This window comes from Chlamydotis macqueenii, chromosome 18, assembly GCF_036417535.1.
Source record: "Chlamydotis macqueenii isolate bChlMac1 chromosome 18, bChlMac1.mat, whole genome shotgun sequence".
Classification (NCBI taxonomy): domain Eukaryota; kingdom Metazoa; phylum Chordata; class Aves; order Otidiformes; family Otididae; genus Chlamydotis; species Chlamydotis macqueenii.
This window is the reverse complement of record NC_141573.1, coordinates 8,729,822-8,756,678: the sequence shown is the minus strand read 5'-3', so window position 1 is coordinate 8,756,678 and position 26,857 is coordinate 8,729,822. Positions and strand designations below refer to the sequence as shown.

The 26,857-nt window shown below is 45.7% G+C and overlaps 1 protein-coding gene across 1 annotated transcript in view; it reads left to right on the top strand.

Annotated features, from left to right (window-relative positions):
• Nucleotides 1-26,857, top strand: part of SHISA6 (shisa family member 6) — a 222,218-nt gene that overhangs the window by 28,644 nt on the left and 166,717 nt on the right. The window contains exon 3 of the mRNA XM_086762397.1: nt 26,173-26,268. Coding sequence (XP_086618523.1) covers nt 26,173-26,268 — 96 coding nt within the window. The remainder of the gene's footprint in view (nt 1-26,172; nt 26,269-26,857) is intronic.

Genomic DNA, 26,857 nt, shown 5'->3' with positions numbered 1-26,857 from the left:
CATGGTTTTTCAGCCCTGGCAAAATTCTAACAGTACTTAGCTAATCGAGTTTCTTCCCATGCCTCTTCATCCTGCTTTTGTGCATTCTCCATTTCACTACTACTTCCTTATGGGCTATTGTGTCAGCTCCTTTGTCTATTTGTCTCTGTTTCTCTAAATATATTTTGGATGGACGTGATGCAAAAAAAAACATTTTGTGCAGGATCCCCAGAATCTTCAGCCAGGATCTTGCAGGGGTGAGCACCATACTAAGCACCAGTCAGGTTCACAGTCAACATGACTGGAGAGCAAGGAATTCAAGTGCTTGAGGCAGGGCAAGTGATGAACACCAGTATCAGTGATCAACATGGTTCATGTGGAGGAGCGAGCAACTAAGAAAAATATCTGAGCCCTCCTCCTTTCAAGGTATGCAATTTAGTAGCCAGAAGAGCAATGATTCTGCACTGTAGATCCAGTTCCTTCTCTGTAGGAGCACCCAATGGTCTTGAGACCTTTGGTCCTCCCGTACTTGGACTTCTTTAGTGTTCATGAATTCAACATGAAGAGCTGCTCTCCTGCCCTTGGCACTCATGGACATCCCATGGCAGCTTGATGAGTGCTGCTTTCTTCACAGAAGTACAAATGTCACTTTTTGAACTCCCGCTCTCTCCTTTCTGCTGCCATACGGTGCACACATGTCCACGTGTGTCCAGGCACATGGGCGTATGCAGTTCTTTAGGAGCTGACAGACCCCGACTGCCCAGTTGCTCAGGTGGGGATTTAGTTCTGCTTGCACAGACATGGTCCCAGTGTTCTATTAGGTTGCAGGGTGACACCTGTGAACATCAGTTTAACGTAATTGTCAGAATGATACTTGGTGGAGCTAATGAAATATTTACCTTTGAGCAGCTGTAAGATCATTAATGTTTCACTGTCTGCTGCCAGCCAGCCCTTTCCTGATTTACACTCTTGAATTGTTTATGAGGCTAATTGGACTGCCCTTCATAAATCAGGGTCTCAGGTTTTTCTGGGGCACTTTCAATTAGCAAAAACTCCTCTGCTCTGCTGGTGAGAGCATCCATGGCAAGAAACCAGGTGACAGAGGCTGGCACAAGCACTAATCCTCAATGACCCCTCCCAGATTCCCCCCCATCCTACCCCCCACAGCGTGTACTGGGGTCTCTAATGATACCCTGCTCCATGACAGACTCTCAGAGCACTCTGGCACTGGCGTGATGCTATGGCCAAGCTCACACTTTTGGGGCTCTCTGTGCAGCTTGGAGACACTGCTGACATTCAAAGGGTGACTCCTTTTGTACTAGCACTGATGTCTTGGCACTTCTGTAGTGGCATGTAAGTGCCTAACTGAGCGATGTTGGCTTAGCTCAGGGGTAGGCAAGAGAGACAGGGCAAAGTGCAGCCATTGCCATGCCTTTGGAGAAGGTGAATCCTCCCCAGGACAAGGATGAAGTGGGAAGGGAGTGTCCATGCGCTTTCCAGCAGTGCATTAAAGACCACAGCTAACTTCAGTTGCAGCTTGTATTTTTCTTCTCTCCCAGAAGGAATGCAATGAAATGTCTTGCTTTGATAGGTTTGGATATTCTTTTTGCTTTTGCTCTTGGTTTTCTGTTGGTGAATTATGTAAATTCCTTTAGTATAGCTAAATAAAAAGATTTAAAAACAAAACTAAAAAAATGCCCGATCAGGGTTGCGGAGGCTCAAATCTGGAATTGCCCTTAGTTTCTGGGATAACTATAAGCTTGAGGGAGCTCTCTTTCCCAAACAAGTGTTATGTGTGCTTCAGGAATCTCCCCTTTGCTAGATGAAAGGAGATTTTGCAACAGAAAAAGGTTATCTTTTTTCTTGTGTAATCTGATGTTTTGATCTATAGGAGGGAAAAATTTTAGGCAGAGATTGCTAGAAAATTATAGCAATGTGTATCTTCAAAATATGAGGGTACTCAAGGAAGACAAAAGCACTGACGTTTTAATCCTTGCACTGCTAATCTCTGTAGTGGGGGAGGACAGGAGATTCCCACATGCAGTGTAGGGGCTCTTTCTGATCATCTCCCTCAAACGGAAGAATCAGTGAAGTTTTGTATAAAATCTTATCAATTAAATGGTAAAAAGTAATCTGGAATAGACAATGTTCACTCAAGGAATTTTAAAGGAGGGCTGCTGATTTACCCTGAAGTTCAGTCTAACCATTTAATCAGCCCTTGTGCCAGGTGAGTGGAAGGTGGCAATGCTTGTCTTCAGAAAGGCTTTAGAGACGGTGCTGGGAATGTGAAAGATGAGCTGGTAGAGCAGGTGCACTGTGAAGGATTACAATAAAATTAAGTAGAAAAGTCAAGACGGCTCTTGTGAAAGGAGGGCATGCGTTACGAGTCTGCTAGGGCTCCACGAAGGAATCGACTGACATGTGGATGGAGGTGATTCTGTCAAGGCAGCGTAGTTGTTTTTCTTTGGAAATTGTCAGTGAGGTCTTTCATCAACAGTGCTTGAAAATACTGTGGGATAAGAGGAAAGGTCTTCTCAAGAATTAATTACAGATAAAATGACAAAAAGCAATGGATGAGAACAAAAGAGTCAGGTTTTGCACTGGGTGAATTATTAGAGTTCCAGAAGATCTGCTTTGGGGCATGTGCTGCTCAGAGTATTTTTGAATGATCTAGAAAAGATGTACAGTGAGGTGACAAAAGGTTGTATATGATGTGGAATTACTCTGAACTCTCAAATCTGAGGCTGACAGCAGGGACTTAACTGTATGAAGACAATAATCTAGTGAAAAGCTTTCCAGCATCAGCAAGAGGGAGGCTAGCAAGCTGTCCATTGGACAGGGAGCTAGCTGGGGAACTGAACACGTAGCTGGGGTTTTAAGTCTCAGTAGTACCTACTTTATCTTTGTATTTAATTGTTTAAAATATGAAGTCTTGGAGAAAACCCGTTCTGTGCTTACTTCAGATGATCTGAGTCTCTGACTGGTCTATCAAGCAAGTTTCCTTTAAGATCACTGAGTACCGAAGTTGATGGTCAGATCCAGTCAGAGACTAAGGGAGCATCCTTAAAAGCAAGATGCTCCTGAAGGACTGAGCAACAAGGAGCGCTGCATGAGTCAGGGCTGCGCTGGGCAGAGTCCTCCGAGGAGGTGTGTATTGCAGCATCCCCAGCGCATACAGCACCCAAAAGAGCAGTCTTGGTTAGACTGTTTACACTTCAAACATGCCTTGGACCACAGCCCTGTCCCTCCAAGGCCTCCTCAATGGTCCTTCAAGGCAGCCAGCTCTGCAGATGCTCAGGGAAGCAGCTCCTGCTTATAAGGCACATTGCTCTCCTTGACCTATTTGCTCGTTACCTCCACAAATGTGATTTTGATTAAGGAATTTTCCTAAGTAATTACTCTGGCATTAGCAATTCAGCCAAACAGAAAATAGTCCAAAAAGCAACGTGGCATGGTGTGTGCCCTGAAGGCCAGCTTGCTGACTGCCAGCAAACTGTCGGGGAGGGAGAGTGAATGCCAGCACTGCAGGGCAGGTGGACAAAGATTTGTCCTGCCCACCGGGCACAGGGTCCTCCAGGTCGTGTACCAAGTCTGTGTGTGGCTTCTGCAACTCATCATCGTGCTACCCTGGGGTTAGGGAGAGGTTCTGCCACCAGCTGCAGATTCATGGGTTAAAACCACTTGTGCTTCCAGTTGCTTGTTGAAATTAAAATGCTTGCTGAGCTCTTGTTTTGAGCAGCGGGAGAGAAAGATAATACACCCCATACAAAGTAGAGGCTAAATCTGAGGAGCTGGTTCATTGGTGGCAGTCGCACATCCCAGCCTGGTTCACAAGGCACAGACTCACCCGTGTCACATCCCTGCAGATACACCCTGCGTGGGGACAGAGTGCATCCCACAGACCGAGCTGCTGAACAGAGCTGACTTGGAGAGCTACTAAAGCACCTCCACTTTACAAGCTGACCTTGGCATCCTTGCACATATGGCATCACAATCATTTTACTGCATCACTAGGTACTTTCTTATTAAGAGTTTGCCACCAAGGAACTGTGACAAAGTTTTTCCTGACAGGAGACAATCAAAATAATTTGCCAGTCTGTCCCAGGACCAGAAGAAGACAGGCTCAGAGTGACTCAACCCAAGAAAATTGTTGTCCCCAAGTAAAACTGCTTGGAAAAGGGGCCAAAGCTGAGCTCACTTTCACTCAAGAAAGGCAGAAAAATAATGGTGTCACCTTTAAGATCAAAGCAACTGGCTGCATTCCTCTCTGTGAGAGTAGCTACCTAGTGAACAAAGCCAGCACTCACTTTCTGCAAGCATCTGCGTTAGCCCTCAGCAGCTTTCTAATGCAGTTCTGAGGGAGTGCTGCCAAACAAAAAGGGACTCTTTCCAAGGCTTCGGCAGTGAAAATATAAATATCTCTCTTATTAATTTTGGGTGCCATAATCCATCAGTGGCTGTCTTGTGCAGTTTAGCACCGTGACGTCTCCTGACAGCACGGGCAGTAAAGCATTCCCATTCTAATGTGAAATAGGCAGGTGCTGGGGCATTTTTTTCAGCTGCCCATTAAGTTGACCAGAAGGATGCAGGGGTGGTGGGATGGTCTGGGTGTGAGGAGTATGGCCATCTAGGAGACAGTCACCGCTGCAGCCAGTTGTGTGTGACCAGACGTGCAAATAGTGAAAGGCACAGTATATGAAAAGCTATAGGGCACGCACAGCTCTGGACAGCGTGGCCTGATGGCTGGGCACAGTGGTCCAGAAAAGGGTCAGTCGTAAAAATGGAGCTGGGCTTACACCGTACAGCTGTGCCACATGTTCTCCTCAAGTAAATCCTGCAGAAGGTTCATTTAACACTGCACTAAGTGGTTTTAAATTGTGATACCACTCTCATAGATTTTGGTATCACACGGGGCAGACTGGCATATCCTGCTGCACTGCGAAGGGAGGAGATCCCAACAGGCCAGAGAGAAAGGGGCTCCACTCATAAACTTGGGCTTATGACAGTGTGGATATAGAACAACTCCTGTGAGACCTGCAGGGATCTCAGAGCAGAAGTCTGGTGCTGATATCCCATGTTCCCACTTGACCTAATGGATGTGAGCCCTTCTGTGTTCACACTCCATCCAGCGTGGGGTCCTCCACGGGCTGCAGGTGGATCTGCTCCTTCGTGGACCTCCATGGGCTGCAGGGGGACAACCCGCTCCACCATGGGCTGCACCACGGGCTGCAGGGGAATCTCTGCTCCAGTGCCTGGAGCATCTCCTCCTACTCCTTCTTCACTGACCTTGGTGTCTGTAGCCACTCCGCTCACATACCCTCTCTCCTCTCTTCTCTTTGCTTCGCTTGTGTGGGCCAGGCCAGGCCAGTCCGTGCCTCCCCATCTCTGCCCACACTCCTGCTTTTGTTTCCCCCTTCTTAAATATGTTATCACAAAGGTGCTATTGGCTCAGCTGATTGACTCAGCCGTGGCCAACGGTGGGTCCACCCTGGAGCCAGCCAGCTCCACCGGACAAAGGGGAAACTTCTAGCAGCTTCTCATGGAAGCTGCCCCTGTAGCCTCCCTGGCTATGCAGGCCCTGCTGAGTTGGAAACAAGGACAAGGACAACATCAAGGACAAGTGCCGATCAGGACAAAGGGGGATGGGAATATGCAAAAAGACAACTAGGGGGATTCCCAGAAGGTCTCCAAAGGTAACCTCCTACAGGTCATAGGAAAATGAGTGAGTGATAAGATCCCAAATGTTTGTGAGTATTTGAGCATGATGTCCCTTCTCAAATTGCTTTAAGAAAGGATCTGGATACTTCAGCTCTTTGATAAACTTCAACAGGCACCTATCTACATCTTCAGGCATATGAAGTGCCTACAAGAGCTCTTCCCAGTCTTTCTTAATGTCAGCAGGATTTGCCCCTTAAGTACTGACTTTTCTTTCTTAAGAAGTTGAGATGTGAGTTTTTGAAGATGTTATTCCTAACCTCTTTACTTCCAAATGAAAGCAGAAACCATAAATGACTTCATTTAAGTGGGTGAAACAGAACAACTTGCATCCTTAGACTGTCAATTTCATATACCCATTTATTTACTTACAATTATAAACAGAACACTTTGTAAATATTTATGAGGAAACTCCGAAAGCCCAGCTGAGAAAATAAGTACTATCACCATTTACCAGTTGTCAGACACAATTTGTACAAAGAGACCCAGCAGACTAACCTCACAACCAAGTCCAAGCTGTCAGCTTTCCTGCCATTGTAGCCATCACTGCTGCATCTCCTTCCATCATACGCCTACGTGTAGCAGTGCCTCCACCCACCGTGTTCACATGGGTAAACAGTCAAACACTTTCTTCATAGTACTGACTTTAAACTTCCCAGTTGTAGGAAAAGTTTGAAGTATCCTGGATGTGATGGCAAATCAGGATGGGGAGCATTTCAGTTCTGTTTGCTCTAGCCAACTGAGGAAAGTTAAATCAGTAAACTTTTCCTAACCAAGTCCCAGAGCAACTAACAGCCATCAAGTCTTCATGGTGCTTGGGTCATCAGACAAAGGTTGAGAGCTGCCTCTCTCCCCTCCAGAGACTCTCAGATACAAGAACCTTGTCTTTGAGAGCCAAATTCAGAGCTCTAAGTTTGAACAAGTCTCAGGGGCTCCTGGTGAAGTGGAAGGAAGTAGGCAACCTTGGAGATGGTTTCATCTGAGCTACCTTGAAACAAAGATGTTCATTTCTTTTCCACTGAATGTAGAAACAAGTGGCCAGGTGAAGACTTAGATGTCTTCAGGGCAAGCTTAAGGCAAATGAATGCCTTCTGGACCAGATTGAACCTTATTTATCTGACAGGAAATATAATGGGAGGTTTAATTCTTCAACAAAGAGTGCTGAGCTAAGTGCTTCCTTACTCCCTCCTGTGCCAGGCACACCGAGCCATGGTGTAACTCAGCCTACGAGAGGCTCCAGGTTGGATGGCATAACTGCTTTTGCACCACTCTTTCAGGAGTTAGACCATGCCCTGTAAGTATCCCAGCTTCTTGCCATCCAACTATTCCTGTTTAACTCAACCAGAATCTTATCTCCAGCTCAGAAGAACAAAGGGTTTCTCTCATGAGGTACCCCCGCTCGGTACGTTCCCCTAGTTCACCTCTGGTGTTCGGCAGCGCAGGCACTGCTGTAGCATGTAGCAACAGGGAAAATCCCTGAGCCCAAACAGCCCCAGCATGGTCAGGAAGTTGGGCAATGCAGCGAGGCTTCCCTCACAAGGCACAGCAGGATGTGCAAGGAGGGCTTTCCAGCCAGGCACATCTGGATTTTCTAATAGTAAATTCGTTTTACCAGAGGCACCCACAGCAGCTGGCATCTGTCAAGCTATGGCGTTCATTTGGAAATGATAAACCATTTTTGCTTTCCTTGAGGGCTAGATCTTCAGCATACAGATGGCTGGTCAGAGGGTTCACTTGCCTCACGTATAGTCCCTTCAGAGCTGGGTTAGATCGCTCTTCACAGCAGGTGACATTAGACTGCAGAGCCAAGACCTGGGCAAGGTATTACAGTTTGCCTTTTCTTAATGCTTGGGCTGTAGTGTGAGCATCACATCAGAAATGCAACGGAAACTGTGGCTCTTCCTTCATGATGACATTTTGGGATCCTTTGGAAATTGTCAATTACCTTTCTGGACTGCAAAAGAAAGTTGTGTTGAATTTTGAGCAGCTTGAACAATACCACAGAAGATCCAGAGGCAGATGATGTGACTCAGTCAGTGTTCACATCATCACAGGTGGGAGGCACCTGTGGAGTTCAGTGTGCCAGGTTCATATAGGGCTGAAAGAAAGAAATACTGCAAACACAGCTGATCCTGCGTGTGACACTGAGAGAAATGCAGGGCCAGAATGGATTGCTAGAAGAAACTGCCAGTGTCTTCTAAAAAGTCTGTTGTTTCCTAAAGACAGAAGGAAAAATGATCACTGTGTCTGAGATGTAATAGTTTTGGTCCAAAGACCTGTCCCAAATGCACAGTGGTGCAGGCATGCCATGGGCTTTAAAAAAGCCTAATGTGTTAGGCATGGACATTGAATTGCTTGACTCCTGGAAAAATACCTGCTCTCATCTTGTTCCTACCAGCATGAAAAAAGGAATCGCTGACAGCCTGATCTTCTGACTAGCCCAAACCACTTCCACTGCCACAAAGCTCAGGATAAGAATGGTAAAGTTTGTGTTTTGGTGTGTGACACTTCCATAACCCGTCACCTTTGCCCAGTTCTCTTAATGATGCACCTTTCACGTCTGTGAGCTGTAAGATGGCCCTTTCCCATGGTTCCCTTCGGGAACTGCCCAGGGCAGTCTGTAACTCGGTATGAATGGATAGAGGTGCTCCTGTTGAGGGTCTTTAGTTAAATTACACTCATGTCCTTCTTTTTCTTGCTTTCATCTCTTCTTCACCTTTCTCCTCTCTCATGTCCCTCCTATGTCTCTCCATGCCCTCCATTCTGTCTTTCCCGCTACTCCCTGGCTATATGTTAGAACGGGGAGGACGGAATCATCCAGGTTTGCTCTTTGATCTGCTGAGATGAAGTCCGAAAAGCCAGTGAAACTCCCTGGCTTTTTTTACAGTCTAGGTCTGAAACTGAGGAAAGGGGGAAAGAAGGAGTTAGGAGAGAACAGAACAGAAAACCTAAGTCTCAGTACAGGCCAGAGGACACTACAGTGCCATCCCTGTTGGACTGTGATCCTGGGGACAATGACATTGGAGTAGCCCCACCAGCAGCAGTAATTCACCTCACCAGCTGCATTCAGCTTTCCTCGTTGGGTCCATGCCGCTCAGGCTTTGTTGCCTATCTTGAAATTCACTGATTCCTGGAAGCAGAGTGCCTGAGGAACACGAGAAGCTTTGTCCCTGGGAAGGGAACGTTTTTTTCATTAGTGTATCTGCGCAGCACACTTTGTTACTGGCTGATTTTCATTAAAGGACTAAGGCTCCCCAGGGACTCATTCACTTCCTCCCGCAGTGGCAGGGGTGGAGAGCACGCTGGAGCGGAGCGATCGCTGCACAGCACGTTGCAGCGGCTGCAGCAGTGCAGGGGAGGAAGCTGCCCACGGTTCTCAGCTGTTTCTTTGCTTTTGAGACACGATTGTTGTGATGATGATGATGCCATATCTACAGCTCTAATTATTTCATGTGTTGGGGGCTAATCAATGGCTTGCACTGACTCTGTATCAATAGCACAGGGTACGATCCTACAAAGCTTTGTGATATGTGTAAGCTGGGCTCTGCCCCTGGTCTCTTGTCACTTAGAGCTGAGCAGTATTTGCATATTAAGGCCTGGATTACCCACTTCCATGTCTTTCCTTGCCTTCAAGTAACATATGGAAATCAAAAGACACAAATGTAAGCAGTTCAGCAACTCAAAAACTCCCACCAGGAAGTGTGGGAGATAAAGGATCTCCTGCAGCGTGCAGCTTGTGATCCCCGTTAGCTATTGCCTTGGATTTAGAGCAGTGCAGCCTGTTAGAGACAGCACAAGAGGCAGTTGTCCTCCACCCTGCCATGTCATGGATAGGGGCAGGTATATTTTCCAGGAGTGCAGCTCATGACATGATTACCACCATTTGTACAGCAGTTAGAGCACAGCCCATGTTCCCTTCAAACACAAACTGCCAGGGTCTGAGGTGTGGGCATATCTGGCCATCTTCCTTCTGAGCCACCTGTACAGTCATTAAATTCTTGTGAGGAGTCTATGACAGAGCTACAGATCAAATTAGGTTTCCTGTCTGTATTCCCAAAGCACAATGGGACCATCGGCACCTCCACCCTGCTCAGATCTGCTCTGCGGTCTCGTGTTTGACTCCGGCAATGGCCAGCTTCTCCTTCACAGGAAGAAGTAAAGCCAACCAGCGGCAGATGGATGATAACCTGCCCTCTTAGGAAGATCACCCCCCGTCTCATAGTAAAAGTTTATAAAACACAAGTTCTTCTATACTTCTAAAATCTTTGCTTAGCAATATTATCAGGATACTCTGGGACACCTTAGCACTTTAGGCTTGTTGCACTCCCCAAATTCCAGCTGTGGGGCACTGTGTCAAGTCTATGCTGGCTCTTGCCCTTAGGGTTGGACCAGAAGATGACAATCTTTCTAAGAGCAGCAGACAGTTTTGTTATATTTCTCAGTGTATATTCTTTCTTGAATTTCCTTTTCAATACGCTGATGCATTTAATGTTGGCTTTCTCCAAATGAAAAAGACAAGGTTTCCTGCTCAAAACAAGTTCTGACTTCAACAAACTCACCTAAAAATAGTATAAAAGTAATAGAAATCCAGAGTGACATATTTGATCAGCCTGATAGATTCTCTTATTTTCTTTCCAGTGATCAGACAATTAATTTTTATGCAATTTCAGCCTCAGTTTCCAACCAGCTTTGCCTGAGATCGCCAAAGCTAGAAGCCTGTGCTAAATTAAAGAGTTAGGTCTTCTTTTTATGTCTTCTGGTTCCTTTTTCCTTGTGGGTCAGGCATAGAGAGGAAAATCTCGCACACATTCAGCAGCTGAATGTCACTTAAACCCCAAATAGATGCAGAAACATTAGTCTCCAAATACTTTGTGGTTTATGTTGCTCACGCTGCCAATCCTCTGAGCATAGAGGGGCTGTTGATCTGGGATGACACAGTCTAGTTGTAGTTGCACAGTGGTACCCTGCACTCAGATTTATCTTTGTCCCTACTCCTGTTTGTGGAGGAAGGTGGCCATACAGGGCTGCGGTATCCTTCAAACAGGCTGCCTGGCCGCATACCACTTCTCTCCTGCTTTGGGAGTCCAAGTTCCAGCTGCAGACAGCTAGAAAATGGGAGGAATTGCATTTGGTGTGTGGGCTGCAGGAGCTCAGGAAAGCCTGGGTAGAAAAAAAAAAACCATGAGGGCTAGTGACAGATTACACAAACACAGATTACCACAAACCATCTGAGAAATCTTTGTTTTCCTCTTAAAACATGACATAACACTAGTGAAAAAAAGTCCCAAACCAAACTGGAGTCTAGATTGTTTTCCCTTCCAAAGCTTGTTCCTCTCACACACTCACTATCGCTCACCTTTTTAAATGATGTTCAGCCACACAGGGCAGGCACAAGCATGCTGGTGGACTGCTTAATCACCAGAGATCATTGTGGGTCATTATCATCACCATTGTCAGAGTTGTGTCAGAATTGTCATGTTCATGAGGTTAACAGCCATAAAACTGCAAAACCAGCAAAACAAACAAATGGAAACTGGGAAGCAGCAAAACAAGTGCATAGCTCAGACTAGACAGCTTAATGTACCATTAGCAATCATTACCAAATTTAACTTTTTTTTTTTTAATTAGTGTGTGATCTCTTTCATTTTTGAATCCACTCAGTGTTTTTTCTTCTCAGGCTTCCCAATTTGCCACATTCTCTCCATTCACACCTCCCTCCCTGGACAGCACGTTCATTATATTAAAATCTTCTGCAGACATCTAAAACCCTTTCAAATGCTGGAAAAGGCCAAACTAATAAATGCTGCCGGGTAAAATCACAGACTATTTCCATACCAAGGAAAAGCCAACGAACTAGGCTTTGACTAGAGAGTCAAAAACAGTATAGGATGCAATTTGCTAGCAGGAAATGGGTGCCCAGCACTGTCATTCTGAGACCCAGCTGTATCAAAAGACTTTACAAAGTTGTGTCTTTATTTCTGGTTTCTTGTTGTGATATTCACATGGAATCAAGCTCTTAGAATGCGTCTCATTTTGCTCCTGAGCTCAGGAAGGACTCGCTCATGCCATCCTCCAAGCTGGCAGAACAAGGCTGTGCAGCAGCCAAACCTCCCAGTCCAAAACGCCCAGTGTCTCTGAGCAGGTCCAGCTTGGTGCATCAGGAGGATAATCCCAGGCACATCCATCTGTGCAGGCTGTCTGGGAGCCACCAGATGGCTGCAAACAGAGAGAGTGGGTGAGCTGTGAAGCACCTCATGTTCGTGGCTGTTTTCGTAGCAGCTTCTAATACTCTCTCTGACAAATCTGGGAGCATTTACTGCAGGCTCTCCTGCACCATGTGGCTGTGCTTAATTAGCAGGTGAGGTAGTTTTGACCTCTCTGTTGGCTAAGAAATTATGTTTGTGTGGGAACATACAGACCTGTGTTCTGGTTCTGGCTAGGACAGAGTTAATTCTGACCTGAGCTGGGAGGGGAGCTGGAGCCGGTGGCCCCTGTGGCTGGGGACACAGCTGGGACAGGTCACTGATCAGCCACCAGCTGGGATCCTTTACCCAAATTGGCCCAAGGGCCAATCCCACCCCATGGGACACCACGCTCAGTGTATAAAGTGGGGATGGGGCTGAGGGGAGGTTGTTGCTGCTGGGGAAGGAGCTGGGCATCAGGATCCACAGCAAGCTACGGTACTGTAAATTTCTTGCTTAAATGTTTTCTGTTACTGTTTTTTTTTTTTGTTTGTTTGTTTTCAATTTCTGTTTTCTTTTCCTCTGTTGTTCTCTTGAAATTTTTTTTTTCCTCGACCCAGGAGTTTTGCCTTCTTTTCTTTACCAGTTCTCCTCCCTGTCCCATTGGAGGATGGGGGGAGTGAGTGAGAGACTGTGTAGCTTGGTCCTGAGTGGGGCTGAACTATGATATCTGGGTATACCTGGGCTTGTCTACTTTTCACCTTAGAAGTAGGATGGCAGTTCCTCTTACTGTGTCCAGCTGGTTGGGATAAGAGCAGCAGTATGGCTGAAGCAGCATAAAGCTCCTGAAGGCTTGTGAGGAGACGGATAGTTTATGGATAAATCAAAGATGGTTTTGGGACACAGGCCTCTGTTTTGCAGCAGGATGGGCTCTGAGTGACCCCCATCAGCTCCTCTATCAGACAAATGTTATCACTGACAGTCAAAGACAGTCTGACGGGACTGATATTTGTGAGACAAATTACCAGGAATGTGTTTGCTGCACACTACAGAAATGCTGATGTTCTGCTCAGTGGTCCTCAGGCAACAGGGAAGTCCTTTGTCTGCCACTGTTCTAAGGTACTAGTTAGCACGGGGACTCTTCTCAACCAGCTATTGCTAACGATCGTTAAACAGCCAGGGACAGGGTGCTCCACCATGGCAGATGTGGTCTCCAAGTGCCAAGCACAGTCTCATGAGCTTCCTTGTCACTGTCCCTGGAGCTGATGTCTCCTGTGGCACCGTAGCAAGAGCTGGGAATAAAGCCAGCTTCCGCACTGCTTCCCCTGACCCCTTGCTGCTGAGTTCCTAAGTGAGGATGTGTTAAGTGTTTCCTCAGTAGAGCAAGGCTTGTGTATTGGATCTGAAAAGATCTTCGCTAGTACGTGGCAGGCTGCTAAGTACCCATGCTTTAAACCAGCTTTTAAAAGGCAAAATAGCTTGACAAATTTTTTTTCCATTTCGAGTTATTTTAGGACTCACCTGAACGGTGACTTTAGGGTAAGAATGCTCAGCCCACGAGATCCCTGTTCATGCACCCCTTCCCTCATCCCTAATGTGCCTTCTCAAGAGCATCCTGCCAGTCTGGGAGTAGAGCCACATTCTCCGGTATCTTTCTGCCCCCTGTCACTCACAGCCTGTCCCTGGATCAGCCAGCCTAGTGCCCCAGGAGGCAGCAACCTTTCCCTTGCCACAGAAAACCATCTCTTGCTGATAGAAATTATTACTTTGGGTGCCTCTGGCTTTCTGGATACCTTGAATCCCAGACCACCTCTCTCCTTACTGTTTCAGAACGTGGCTCTGTACAGGACTCGTTGGTGCGTGATGCCTGAACATCAGTGCTGTTCAAGTACCTAAAAATGCAGGATGTGCTTGGAAAGGTCTGCACTTTGTGCTTTCTACAGCCCGGTGGTTACTCATGTTATCACTGAATACCTTCAGTTGTGTGACTGTAAGCAGCTTTCAGGAGTCTAACTGAATGGTTTCTCATGATCAGGCCTTCTTCTTTGGCCTCAGTTCTTCCTCTCCACTCTCTTCGTCACTTTGTGCCACCCTTTTATGCAATTCCACTACTTTTCTCTGAATAAGAGTTATTTCTGTGCCATGGAGCAGATTGGCATGGCTGTGGTGAACAGCCGCTGGTGGAATTGTGCAGTTTTGCAGAATTTCTGTTGAAGTTTGGCCTAATAGCCCTCACTCCTGACTCCCCTTTGCATTTAGTATCTTGGGTAACTTAGTTCTCCAACTGAGAACTGGGATATATGGTCTAGGGCTTCCCAGACTCTGGGTCAAGCTAGCCCTCACAGAGATCAGGAGCCTTTGTTCAGCTCTGTGGCAGATCCTTCTCTTGCAGCCTGTTCTCCCTGTTCTGGAAGCACGCAGCTCCCAAGGGGATTAAACAGCATCAGAATGGGGATCTGCCACACAAGGCCAAGGGTGATGTACAGACCTAATTTCACTGGAGTGGTATCTGAGACAGATCTGAACAGTTCTAGTAATACACATCTGACCCTTGCAAAGACATTCAGATATCAAAGAATGTTTATCTCTAACCTTAAAGTTCCTATAGGAGACAATCACTCCTTAGTATTCTCTCTCCAGCTGAGAAGAGGCAGCCTCTACCTTCCCTTCTGCTGATACCCTTGATGCCCTCCCTTTGCCCTTAATCACTTTCTCCCAGCCTATATAATTAAATTCCATCAGGTATTGCATCTAATTTTTGACGAGCTCCCAAAGAACAAAAGCCAGTTCAGTCGCAGAAGAACAGAACAAATTAATTAGAAGGGGAATTTCAGGCCCTCTCTAAATTAGATCAGCAAATCTCCAGCAGAAGCAGTGTAACTTGACTGGCTATGATGCTGTTCACTTCCTGAGCAGCTGCTCAGTTCCAGAGATTGCATACAGAGTTCAGAGACACAGCATCGCTGGCAAGTGGATTAGGCTTGGAGCAACCCATGTGAAAAGGCACTCCCAGGCATAATTTCAAAGCACAACACAGGGAATTGGTGGCCTTATCTCTCCCATTAATGATGGTACAAGTTGTGCCATTAAATTGCTTCACTGTACTTTGGGAATGTCTCCCTGTTATTTTCCTGCATAGTGAACCCCAGTAAAAGTGGATGTTACTTGCGCGTAGAGCTCTGCAAAATGCTATTTACTGACATTCCTCCTAGCTATGGAGATCTTTATGAGTAAGCGTTGGAATTATCATATAAAATCAGATAAATACCCAGGAGTCACTCTTTATAAGCATTTAACCAAGTAAACACATAGCAATGGTGCAACTTATAGCTACCTCTAGGAATCTGTGAACTTGGGGAATTGTCCACACAACCTCCTGTTACACAATGAAATGAGCATGTGGATTGGGCTAGGAGCTGTGGAAAGGCACTCCAGGCAGATAGCTGGACATGCCTTAGGCTACCGATCCAGTGTGGAGAGCAGCAGTACAAACAATCTCCATTCTCAAGTAAATCGCTGTTTTCGCCATGTGGCACAGGACCAAGTAGAGGAAACAAAAACCCAACAGAGATAAGGAGGAGCTTGGTCGGGGGAGGTGAGGGTTGATACAGACTATGGAAACAGTTCTTGTTAATTCAGTACAAAGAGAAGGTTTTAAAAACAAAAACAGTCTCATGTATCCAGCCCTTGCTCATGGTAAAAAAGTCTGGTTAATGCACCTGCAACTCTACCAAACATTCCCTTCTCCCTGTTTTCCCTGCTGGAACGCACCTGCTCAGCTTATGAGCTTTCTGCATGTGTCTGCCCTGGGAAGCCTGGGATGCACCAGGATGACGTGCTTGAGACATGTCCAAACAGCTCCCTCCTGTGCAGCTGGACGTAGCCGTGTTCCTGTGCTTTCGGTGCAACATTGCTGATGAGACGAGCGCAGCAGGAGTGAGAGCCAGCAGTGGCGAGATTAATAAACAGGCAACTACTAATGATTCCTATAGTGAATCCTGTGGCTCACTTGCTTTCTGTTATAAAGAAAGCAGCAACAGGAGAGTTTCATGACAGAGCCATATTAAACCAGTTGTCTATAGGAACTTGCTGTCCTCAGTGTGTGTAAGGTACCGTACTATTTGCCATTCTCCTTTTACCCAGGCTGTTTTTCTCTATAGCTTTAAAAGTGTGATTGAATTTAGGAAAAAGATCCGGGACACATAAAGAGTTGAACTCTCTATAGCCATACCCTGAGTGGGCAGGAGCAGATTAAGGGTCGTTCTTACATTAGTGAGGACTGCTTAATGCCAGTGGGAAAATCTCTGGGGCTCCACAAGAGAAGACAGGATGGGGCTTAGAAAGCAGAGCATCTTTGAGGGGCAATCTGCGTACATGTTTACACTTGAGGTAGACATATCCCCAAGCACTTGGGAAGAGGAACGTTCACAGCCTGCTGTGAGCGCACGGGCTCAGCACATGAGCAGAGAGTGCCTGAAGGCATTTTCCTTTTCTCGTATATGTGGGAAAAGTGGAGTGCTTCATCGCTTGAGTCACCTGGTCAACCGCTTTGTCTCCCCTCATAAATTCTCCTCCTTTCCATTTCCAGTAAGGTTCCTTAGCAAGTTGTATGTTATTACATCTTTCAAATGAAGGTTTTCCTCAGTCTCAACCAGAAAAAGACCATAAATTTTAATAACAAATTCTCGTTCTTTAGTGACAAACCTGTGTTTTTACATCCTCTACCCTTTCTGTTCCTAGTGGTCCTTCAGGAGGTGATTAAGGCTAAGACGTACATACAGTTATTTCCTCTCCTTTTATCCCTGGTCTCCCAGAGATTTCCTGAGATAATGTGCTTTAAAGACAGCTCTTCAGAGTTAACTGAGACAGCAGCAGGTACACTCCTTTTTACTGCCTTGCTCAGAAGGAAAAACTAATCGTCATCATCCTTTTCCCCTGGAAGTCATTGCGCAAGGTGCAGGCTGCAGTGTTAATGTACACGTGGACCACGTGTTTCTAAAAATTCTGTTTGTTGAGAAGTAACTTCATAAGTCAAATGCTTTTGGGGACTGTATCTGAAGTTTTGTAGCTGCTTTATTCAAGAAGATTATTGTAAATGCAGACATTTTAAAAAATTCTGAAATTAATATCTGTATATCAAATTAAAACTGCTGTTTTAAAGTCAGTTAAGCATGCAAGCATCAACCAGTTTCACTTATCTCAAGAGATGTTATTACTTGGAAATTAAGGGCTGAAGTTGTGGAAGTCCATGCAACATAAGACTAAAAAGTCTTGCAGTTTGGTTCAAAGATCATGCCATCTCTCTTATCCTCTGGAGACTTCCCGTTTTCGGTGCAATTTCGTAACAACATATTAATCTCCTTTGCAGAAGTGGGTTTCTCTAGTGTATAGGCTCGTAATATAATTTTCGAAGCACCTGTTGTAGCAGAGCAGTAACTCTTTCCTCCTGCTTCCACTTGCTAAATTAGATTACAGGGAATTGGAAAAGCGCTTGGCAGTTCCCTCAGGTTACTTTTCCAGGTAGGTAACTGCTGCTGTTCTCATAGCAAGGCTGTGAAAGTGTGGTTCAGGAAAGAGGGACTGTAGGAAACAGCAAACAGGAGAGGCCTTGACTGCGTAACTGTGACTGGAAGTGGAGGTGCCCACTGTAATCTCCAAGCTAAAATGAGTAAAAACATCCACATTGTCGAGTAAATGTCTGGCTCTGTCTTGTTTGTACCCTGGCCATTGAAAGCAAGCCAAATTGGAAAACAAATTGTATAAATAATTATTAAAAATATATAATAATGCAGGAGCAGTGGCCCCAGGTCAGAATAAGACCCTGAATCAGGAGGACACCTATGCACAAGCTTCTTTTTGATCCCTTGCTTATCCATCACTGCAGGTCTTGCCATCAGTCCTCTGTTATTTCCAAGTTTACATGAATTGCCAGGGCATGTGGGTTGTCCTCAGGAAGCAGAGATTCACCCCTTTCCCTTAACACAGTGAAATGTCTGAGTCATGAGTACCTCCAGCATCTAGGTCACTTCAGATACCCTGGGTTACCTGGAGTTACCTAAGGTCACCAGGGGATAATTGTAGCAGCTCTGCCACTTGTGTTGGTCACCTCAATTAAAAGGAGAGCACAAGATATGTTCTTTCAAGCTGTGACTTCTTAATAGCACCAATTTATTGTGAGAAGCTTGAAGGTATAATGACTTCAGTGCTTGGTGCTGCACCAACATGGATTAAAATCCAGCATAGCCCTGACCAGGAACAGGGGAAGAGACACCCAGTCTCCTATGGAGAGGAGGAGCAGTACTAAACTTGTCACAGTAAGTGAAGCTTTTAGCTCTGATAGCAAGTAAGAAATTCAGCTTGTGAATAAGGAAGTGAGCACATTTTGCCCCTGTGCTGCATTGTCTGTGACACTTCAGCAACGAGGGGCAATGGGAGCAAACAGCAGAGTACAAGCAAGCAGTAAAGCGTGGTGGTGTGCTACCAACAGGACGTTCTGTGGGGCTGAGGTTTGTGGAGCCAGCCTTTACCTGCTCCACGCTATTGGGGAGAGCTCATGTGCCGTGGAATTTAACACTGTTACAGGGAAAGAAGCCAGGATATTTGAGATAATTAAGACAGTTTCTCTAAATGTGTCATCCAGAGGACTTTATGTGCCTCTAAGCTGGCATTTTCTCTGGCTAGAAACTTTTGAGCTTCTTCCATATTGATCTGGGAATTAGTACTGGGAGAAGGGAAACAGATTTATGATGACACTTCATAGGTACAGGGTTAGACTCAAAATCCTACATAGACAAAGGGAGCTCACCTCATATGTGGAGCTGAAAGTGTATTGCTAGTTATTTGGTGTTTTAACACTCTAATCAAAACACAAGAAATAGTGACAACACTATGAGTACCTGTAGTTGAAATTAATACAGAAACTCATTTGTTCTGCCTTTAAAATGGGTCTGTAAAACTTGCTAATACTCACCCTGGTTCTCTAGTGTTGTGTGCACTCTTCCCATGTCTCCCTGGTTGGGTCATCAGTGTCACCAGGGACAACCTGGCTTTCCCAGGCTGTTGCCACAGGCTGGTCTCAGACCAGAGCCCACCCAGGTGACAGACCCTGTGTTGCTGTCACAGCTAAAACAAGCCAAAAGCAGCTCAGGTCCAGGCAAGCCCAGGCTGGCCTCAAGACCCCACGCTGCTGGGCCAGTACAAACCCTGGGGATTTTCACTGGTTATAGCAAAATTCATGTTTATTGGGCTGCAACAGCAACATCACTTAGACATGGAAGGGCGAGCACCTGGCAGCCAGCAGAGCCACAGCATTTACGCCAGCTGCCACCAGGTCTGTCATGCTAAAGAAACATCATGGAGACAGTGGCTGTTTGATGATGCATCTCCCACTGTCTGTTCTGTCACACCCCTGCAACTGCTCCCTGGGGATTTCTTCCAGGGAAGTGCTGTTTTTTCCTCTCTTCTTTTTTTTCTTTTACTGCTGTTCAATAGGTGGAAACAGGGAGAATCACCAAAGACTATCTATCTACCAGTAGACCAGTAGAGATTCATGCACTGAAGCCTGAGAGATATGCAGTCCTTCCTCAGGCAGGACTGGGTTTAAGTACAAATAAATACTTTTGGATATCACCAAATTCTCCTGGTTCACAGACCAGGGGAATCTGGGAATAAGTACACTTGTAATGTCAGCACTCAACTTATTGGTCTAGCGTAGAAAAAGGATGGACTGTGGGTCCCACCTGGCAGGGATCAGGAAAGCTGTAGCCTGGTGCTCAGGTGCTTGCCAGGAAGGGAGAGACATGGCCTCGAGTGCTTGTTGGCAGGGAGAGAAATTGAAACTGCTTCTTTTGAGAGCTGGGTGAGCAGGCTGACCACTAAACTTGATAAAGCTGTATACACATTACTGTGAAAACCTGCAGCGTTTAATCAGGACTGATATTCTCCGTATAGAATAATTTAAATCAACCCACAGAGATTGTTTCTCCGCTACAGAATTCAGCGGGATCACAGAACAGTCCTCTGTCTCTGTGTTCCGTGAGAGGGTGTTATGTGGTAAGCAGGAATGTGTGAGTACTAGGGATAAGTGAACTGATTCATGGCCCAGTCAAAAAAAAAAAAAAAAGAAACTTTCTTCCTCTCCTGAGTCATACAAAGCTTGAGCTCCTTCTGTATCACTAGCTGTACAATTACAGGGTGTACTTAAGGATGCAGAAGACAGATTAAGGGTTGATTTATCATTAACTTTTGACAGTTTAAGCTGCAAGGATCACCTAAATACAAGGCTGCCACAGAGCACCTCTGGCAGCCAGTCATGCCTCCTGCCCTGCTCAGGTCTGATCTGATACTAACTGTGTGTGGTCCTGGAGCTGTAATGTCAATGCTGCAAGTGTTGACGTGCGCCAGTGCCGCTCTCCCTAATACCAACGGGAACAACTGATTTCCAGTCACTCTGGGCTTTTAAGTATCTGAGACATCTCTGAATGGGAGCCCCAAGTCTGTTTGGTTGCTTATAGATTTGGTGGTGGCTTGCTTGTACTCAGTGGGCAAGGATTGCAACCGGCGGAGTTTTCTGTAGAGATCTTAGCCAGTATTGATGCTTTCACTGTGTTTTGTGTGATGGCATTGCTATAATTGCACACAGGATGGAAAGGGGTCCTTATATCCTCAAGGGATAAGAATCAAAGTCCCTTTTCCTTCCTTCTTCCCTTCTGTGCAAAGGGGAATAGCTTCAGTACAGTAAGCCGGGAAGCCTGTTGTTTGTGTGAACCCCTCCTCCTTGATTGCATAATGTGGAACATCCATGGGGTCTCTTCCCTGTGCTGTACAGTAGAGGCAAAGTGTCCCTTCTTGGCTTTTGGGGGTTAAATGTTTGCTCTTTGTGGAGCTTTGGAGCATCCTTCAAGACAGGTGTGTTACTTGGTAGAGCTGTATATGTTGATGAGAAGCAGACCAGAGGAGCAGAGCTGCTTCCTGCGCAAGCCAGGTACTTCAGCAGGTTTTTCTGCTAACCAGCACGTGCGTTTGGAGCCTTGGAGAGGTGCTGCATTTTATTTTCCTATCAATTTAATCCTATCTCTGAAAGGAATTTTATTTAGACATCTCAGCAGAATATAAACTCATAACTGTATTTCTGTCATCCCCAATGCATGTTGCTGGCGAGACTCTTTAGCACTGCAGCCCTGTACTTTACTTTCACATAGTCTTTTTTTTTTAAGTTAACAGAACCCCAAAATGGTGTTTCCTGAAGCCTCTTGCAGCTTGTTACAGCTTGTAGAGAGGTTGCAAAAAAAAAAAATCAAGGACAATTGCTGTAACTAATGGAGTACACAATTTATGAAAGGAGATGTTCCCTTGGTCACTTATCAGGAAAGTCAGCACAGCCTTTAGCTTCACTTTCTGTGTTCTATCCGATGTGAGAAAGATACATGAGTACAAACTGGACTCATGCAGCTCACTGCGCTGGATTTGGCTTGGTCTGCTGTGCAGTAAGTGGGCATATTTTTGGCAGGGTTGCTGGTTTGGACTGACTCCCCTTGCATTCAAAGATGATTGTATTTGATTGAGAGGATAGGGCGATGCAGAGCAGTCTGTCGCGTGCTCACCCAACACCTTAGAGCTGCAACACCTTATAGTTGTTTTGGCAGCTCATGCCCTTTGTCTCGGTCCTTTTGTATGTATAAATTAGCCCCAAAAGAATCACTCCAGCAGAAATGAGCAGCAGTAAAGGCAGGTAGGCTGAGGGTGGGGGGAGGTTTCCCCACAAAAAAGTATTATTTTCTACAGAGGTCTGTCTGAAAATAATGCTTGTGCTGAGGGGTTTGGATGTGGGGATTCATCTCTGGGTGTAGTTTTGGTTGTGTGTGTGTTTTTTTTTTTTTCCCCCAAGGAAATTTGTGACAAGGATGAGATCAGAATCCCAGAGTGTATGGTGCAGAAGGCTGTCCATGCCAGTCCCTGTCTGCCCTTCTCAGGGTGATGTAATCCGTACTCGGTAATAACGTTTCCGAGAGGTGGATAACAGCGTTTTAGTTCAGCTCTAATAATTCTGCTAAATCAGAGCTGGGGTTGTAATTGCTGTTTGTGACTGAGTTTGTTCCATATGTGTGTTATGCAGGATGCCATTGTGATGAGATGTTCCCTCTTTGAGCCGTATGCCCTGAAGAATATGCCTTTGTGTGGCAGGCAAAACACTCATCTGCGCTGTGCCTTATAACCACAGGAGAGGGGGGGAAAAAAAATCGTGTTTCACCTTGTTTCAATTTATTTTGGAAATTTTAAGTTGTGTGTTAGTCTTAATTTGCTTTAGTAACAGAAAGCCTTGCTGGAGTCCTGTTCATTTCTTTTAATGAAAAAGCCTGGGAGCCTGTGTGTGCCTGAGGGTTTACATGCATTACAGCACAGGGATGAGTGTGAGTGAGAACAGGGAGTGCGAGAGCAGGAAAAGCCTCTTCCAGGGACTCAGAAACTGCTCTGAAGCAGTATTTTAAATTTTATCCTAACTGAGAAGTAGACCTTAGAGATGCTAAATCTTTACGGAAACACTGTATTAAAAGATAGCACGTTCCATGCCACGAGATCAGGTGGGTGGGTGGATGCTTTGCTTTGGAAGTAGTGTGTGTTGTGAGACTCCATCGTAAGCAAATCTGGCTTCCCTACAGCGCTTCTCATTCACAGACCGCCCCGTGCTTCGCAGGCAGAGTGACTCCCTTCACGAACAGGGGTGCAGCGGCGCGCGGAGGGGACGCAGCCACTATGCTGGTCTGCTTGGTGGCTGGTGGGATGGTCACACTGGTTGTGATCTTATGCAACTACTGGCAAGGCCCAGAAAAAGTTAATGTGTGGGACACCTGGATATGGAAAACTGGCGGACTGATCCCACCCAAAGTGGGAGGGAGCCCTAAAAGAGGGAAAGTTCGTGCTGGGAGCCTGAGGACATGAGTATGCTGGGCTGGGCTGCCTTGCCTTGCTCACAACACTTGTCTCTGTTCAATTTGACTTATTTTAGGTCTTGAGTGCAGCCTCGGGGTCCTGGGTTTCAGCTCCCTGATGGCTGCAGCCCATGGAATGTCTTGTGTGTGTTCCCAGGGAAAGACAACACCAAAAGGCAGCTTTGCCTTGATATGGTCTCTCATGGAGGAGGAGGGAGAGCGATGTGAATAATGCCTGTAGACGGCAGGCACAAGACACATCAAACCGTCCCCACCTTCTTTATGTAGTGGATTTAGCTCGGAGATCTCTGTTTTATTGTGTGCTTGGGGTTCTGCCACAGCTCCGTGCCTTGATCATGCCAGGCAGCCCTGCGAGGGGACACACACCATGCTGGGGCTGGTGCAGCCTCCAGCACCAGGAAGGGCTCAGGGGAACCTTGCAGGGTTTTGAAGAGAAGCCCTTTCTGCCTTGAATGGCAGGGTAACGCTCAGCTTCAGCCTACTAAAAGGGAACATCTTGGATAAGGTCCAGGGGCTCCTTCTTCGCCCATAAGACAGGCATCTCCATCAGCATCTCGGCTCACCTCCGCTCGTGGCTGAACCCCCTTTTGATAGGGCCAGTTTGTCTCCACCAACTGTGGAAGGAGTCTCAACAGTTAGGTGAGAACACACAGGTGAAGGCTGGAAGGAGGAAAGCAGACCCAGCTTGGCCCACCAGCAGCCCCCAAGGCGCTTCTAAAACTAAAAGCTGTGTACCAGCATTTTTGTGCTTCGAAGCCCAGAGAAATGATCACAAGTGAGCAAGGATTAAAAAAAATGTATAAAACAAACATAGCATCCTATAATGTATCTGTAAAAAGGGAGAACTCATGTTACTTGAAGTCTACAAATTCAAGTTTCTCATGGGAAATCATAACTCTTCTTCCAAATGCTAATTGGTTGTTATCACAGGAGTGTTTTAATTTAACTACTGTGCCCTAAAAGAGGGGGCAGAGCAAGGTTCAGGGAGCAAATGGCTGATGAACAATCTTCAATCTGCCAGTAAATGTTTGCGCTTTTTTTTTAATATGCTTCCTCTTCTTGATCTCTGTCTTAAATTCTCCAAAGGGGACACAAGACAGCCGATTTCAGATCGAGGTAACAGTATATATTTGTGGGTTTCTTTTATCCTTGTTTAAAACAGTAAATTGATGGCACTGATGGTGTGTCAGTCAGCAGAGTAGCTGGACCTGGGAGCATAGAAATTGATGGCATATGAACAAAAATTGGTTTACTGGAAAGAAAGAAATGCAGCATGTTTTAGAAAAGTGATAGAGAAAAGGAAAGTGAACTGGACGTTGCAGCCACAAACCATCTCTGCAGGCTTCTCAGGACAAGAACAAACATCTCATGAAGCAAGAATTGTTTCCAGGGACTCAGAGGCAAGTTCTGCCACCCTTTTCCAGGAACACAGCAGCCAGAGCTTGCAAGAGCTAGGTAGGAAGAAGAGAGAAAAAGCCCATGATCTTTCCTGTTGAAGCAGAAAATCCTTCTTTCTTTTTTTTTTTTCTGGAAACTCTTTTCTCAGCTGATTTATGGGTGGCTGCCTCTGCATTTGGAGCTTTTTGCTACCACCTTGCATTACTATAACTGTAAGAAGGAAACTGTCTTGCTGCTAACACTCCCAAACCTGTAGAAACACTTTATGCATGTTTTGAGAAGTTTACAGGGAGCACTTGACTGACCTTCACCAGAAAAAAATATGTGAGGTAAGGGAGTAGGATGGTTTTTCTACTACATTTGTCAGAAATCTCAGCATCTTCTGCCTGCTGTATGTGAGCATCCTCTAAGGATCTTCAGCATGCTCATGTGATGGCAAAGTGTACGAGGCTCTCCTGGCCAGACACCTGCTCGTGTCCTCCCTGAATGGGGAGTGGGGTTTGGAGCCTGCTCAGATCCATCTCGGGGCAGAGCGGTGGGACATTTTGGGACGATTTAGACCTTGGTGGTGTGCTTACCCTCAGCCTGTTCATAGGAAAAGTGGACTGTGATGACAGGAGCCTGCAAAATCAGTAGTAGCTGCCGGGATACTGGGATGAGAATGACCGGCTGAAAGGGAAAGAGGAAAACTTTGCAAACTGATGAAATTTCAAAGTCTCTGTTCTTATTAGTTTTCAGCGTTGCCTGAAAGTGTGTGAGAACAAACAGCATTTGCTCTCAGTGTTTGAAAAACAGTAAAGGGCTGTAGCATCTGTCAGAGGCAATGCGAGCCAGCCAGAACACAAGTAGCCCCAGACTGCATTTCCACCTGGATCCCTGATGCCCATTTGGCCCTCCCCATACCTTCCTGACTCAGCTCTGCTGCTCCAGTGCTGTGTGCTGGACCATCTGCCGTGCTGGACTCGCAGCCACTGTGGCTCAGAAGAACAAGGATGCATCATGGGCTTGTGGAGAAGATGGAGACTTAACAGGGAGGCAGCTGCATTCCTGGCCCCTGAGGTTGCCTTGCTTTCCACCCCCCACACCTATTTTATCTTTGCCCCTTTCTAAAATAAAAGGAATAGAAAAATTAACAATAAGAAAAAGGGAGGAGATGATAAAGGGTGTCTGAAAAATTATCTGTCCTCATTTCAAAGCTTTGCATGATAACAGGGAGGCAGAAGACCTTTTTCTTTATTAATATATTAAAATATTAAAAACCTGGATGTCTTCTGAACCTACTCTGTTGTTATGGACTGAGAAAACTCTTAGGAAGTGTTTTGCAGAAGACTATTGCACTTGAGAAACTATCCAGGGACACTATTCAAGGACCAGGGTGAATCAAAGCTAAAAGACAGTTTACTGTTGTACTGTTAATGCAGACTTGGGCTCAGTCTGGACAAGAGTGGTATTTGCACTGTTACTTTTGTGCTGAGACAAAATCTCTGCCAGTGGGAGGTGAATGCTGCCAGGGGTCTGACTGGATTTGGGAAGAATTAAAGCCACATCTCTTCTGATTTCCTTTAGCCTCCTCAGTCTTGAAGGTTTGAGTGAGACCAGTTCCTTGGGATGGCTGCTCCTAGTAAACCTGAATCTGAGCCAGTGATGATCAAATTTCCCGGAGATTGGGGTGTTTGGCACGTTAGTGGTTCCCCTGTCAGAATCTGTTCATTCCTTGGCAGTTACCAAAATATGCAATTGTTCTTTGTAAATCTTTACCAATAAGGCTTTGCTGCTGTAGCTGTAATGTTCTGTTGCACCCTCTGCTCCATTGGTAATGTAACCATGTGGTGGGACCTTACTACTTGTATTTGAGGGTGACAGGGGGGCTGTATAGCATATATATATATATATACACACACACACACACACTCTGAATAAAGGTTTCTTTCTTTTCTTTTCCTTGGCAGGTCACTATGGAAAGGATATTTATCGAAGCGGAGGACCAGATCTCCATAATTTCATCTCCTCCGGGTTTGTCACATTAGGAAGAGGACACACGAAGGGTACAGTGGAAACAATTTTTTGCTAAATAAAAAGATTGTTTTAAATAAAAAAAGCTATAACTCAGAAGCTGGGTTCTAAGCGCTATGAGATAACAGTATTGGACTGCAGTCAGTAGATTTAGTCTAACAGATATTGCTGCAGGTAAAATACTGTGCTCCTGGCAGAACCTTTTAAATCCTAGCAAGGGAGGTGGTGGGAGAGAATAGAGTGGGACGGCCAGACTCCACTCTGTCTTTGCAGTTCAACAATTTATACTGTTTTGTGTTTTCCTGGGTGCATGGTTGCAAACCACCATTGTGCTGCTGTACCCCTAAAGGGAAGGGGAAGGAGCGTAATGCTGTCCAAGGGCAGGCAGTTAACACTTCAAGAGTGCGTTTCTGGATTTCTTTTGTTTGACTTCTGGGCTTTTTTGGGGAGCATATTATGAATATTTTATAAAATTATTTCTTTTTAGGTCCTAAAACATATATTTTATGTGTTCGTATAATCTGTGATATAATGTACAAACATGAAAACACAAAAATATACATATACTGCTCTGTGTATGTTCTGTGTATATGTACTGTATATAAAATATGTGCTGAGAGA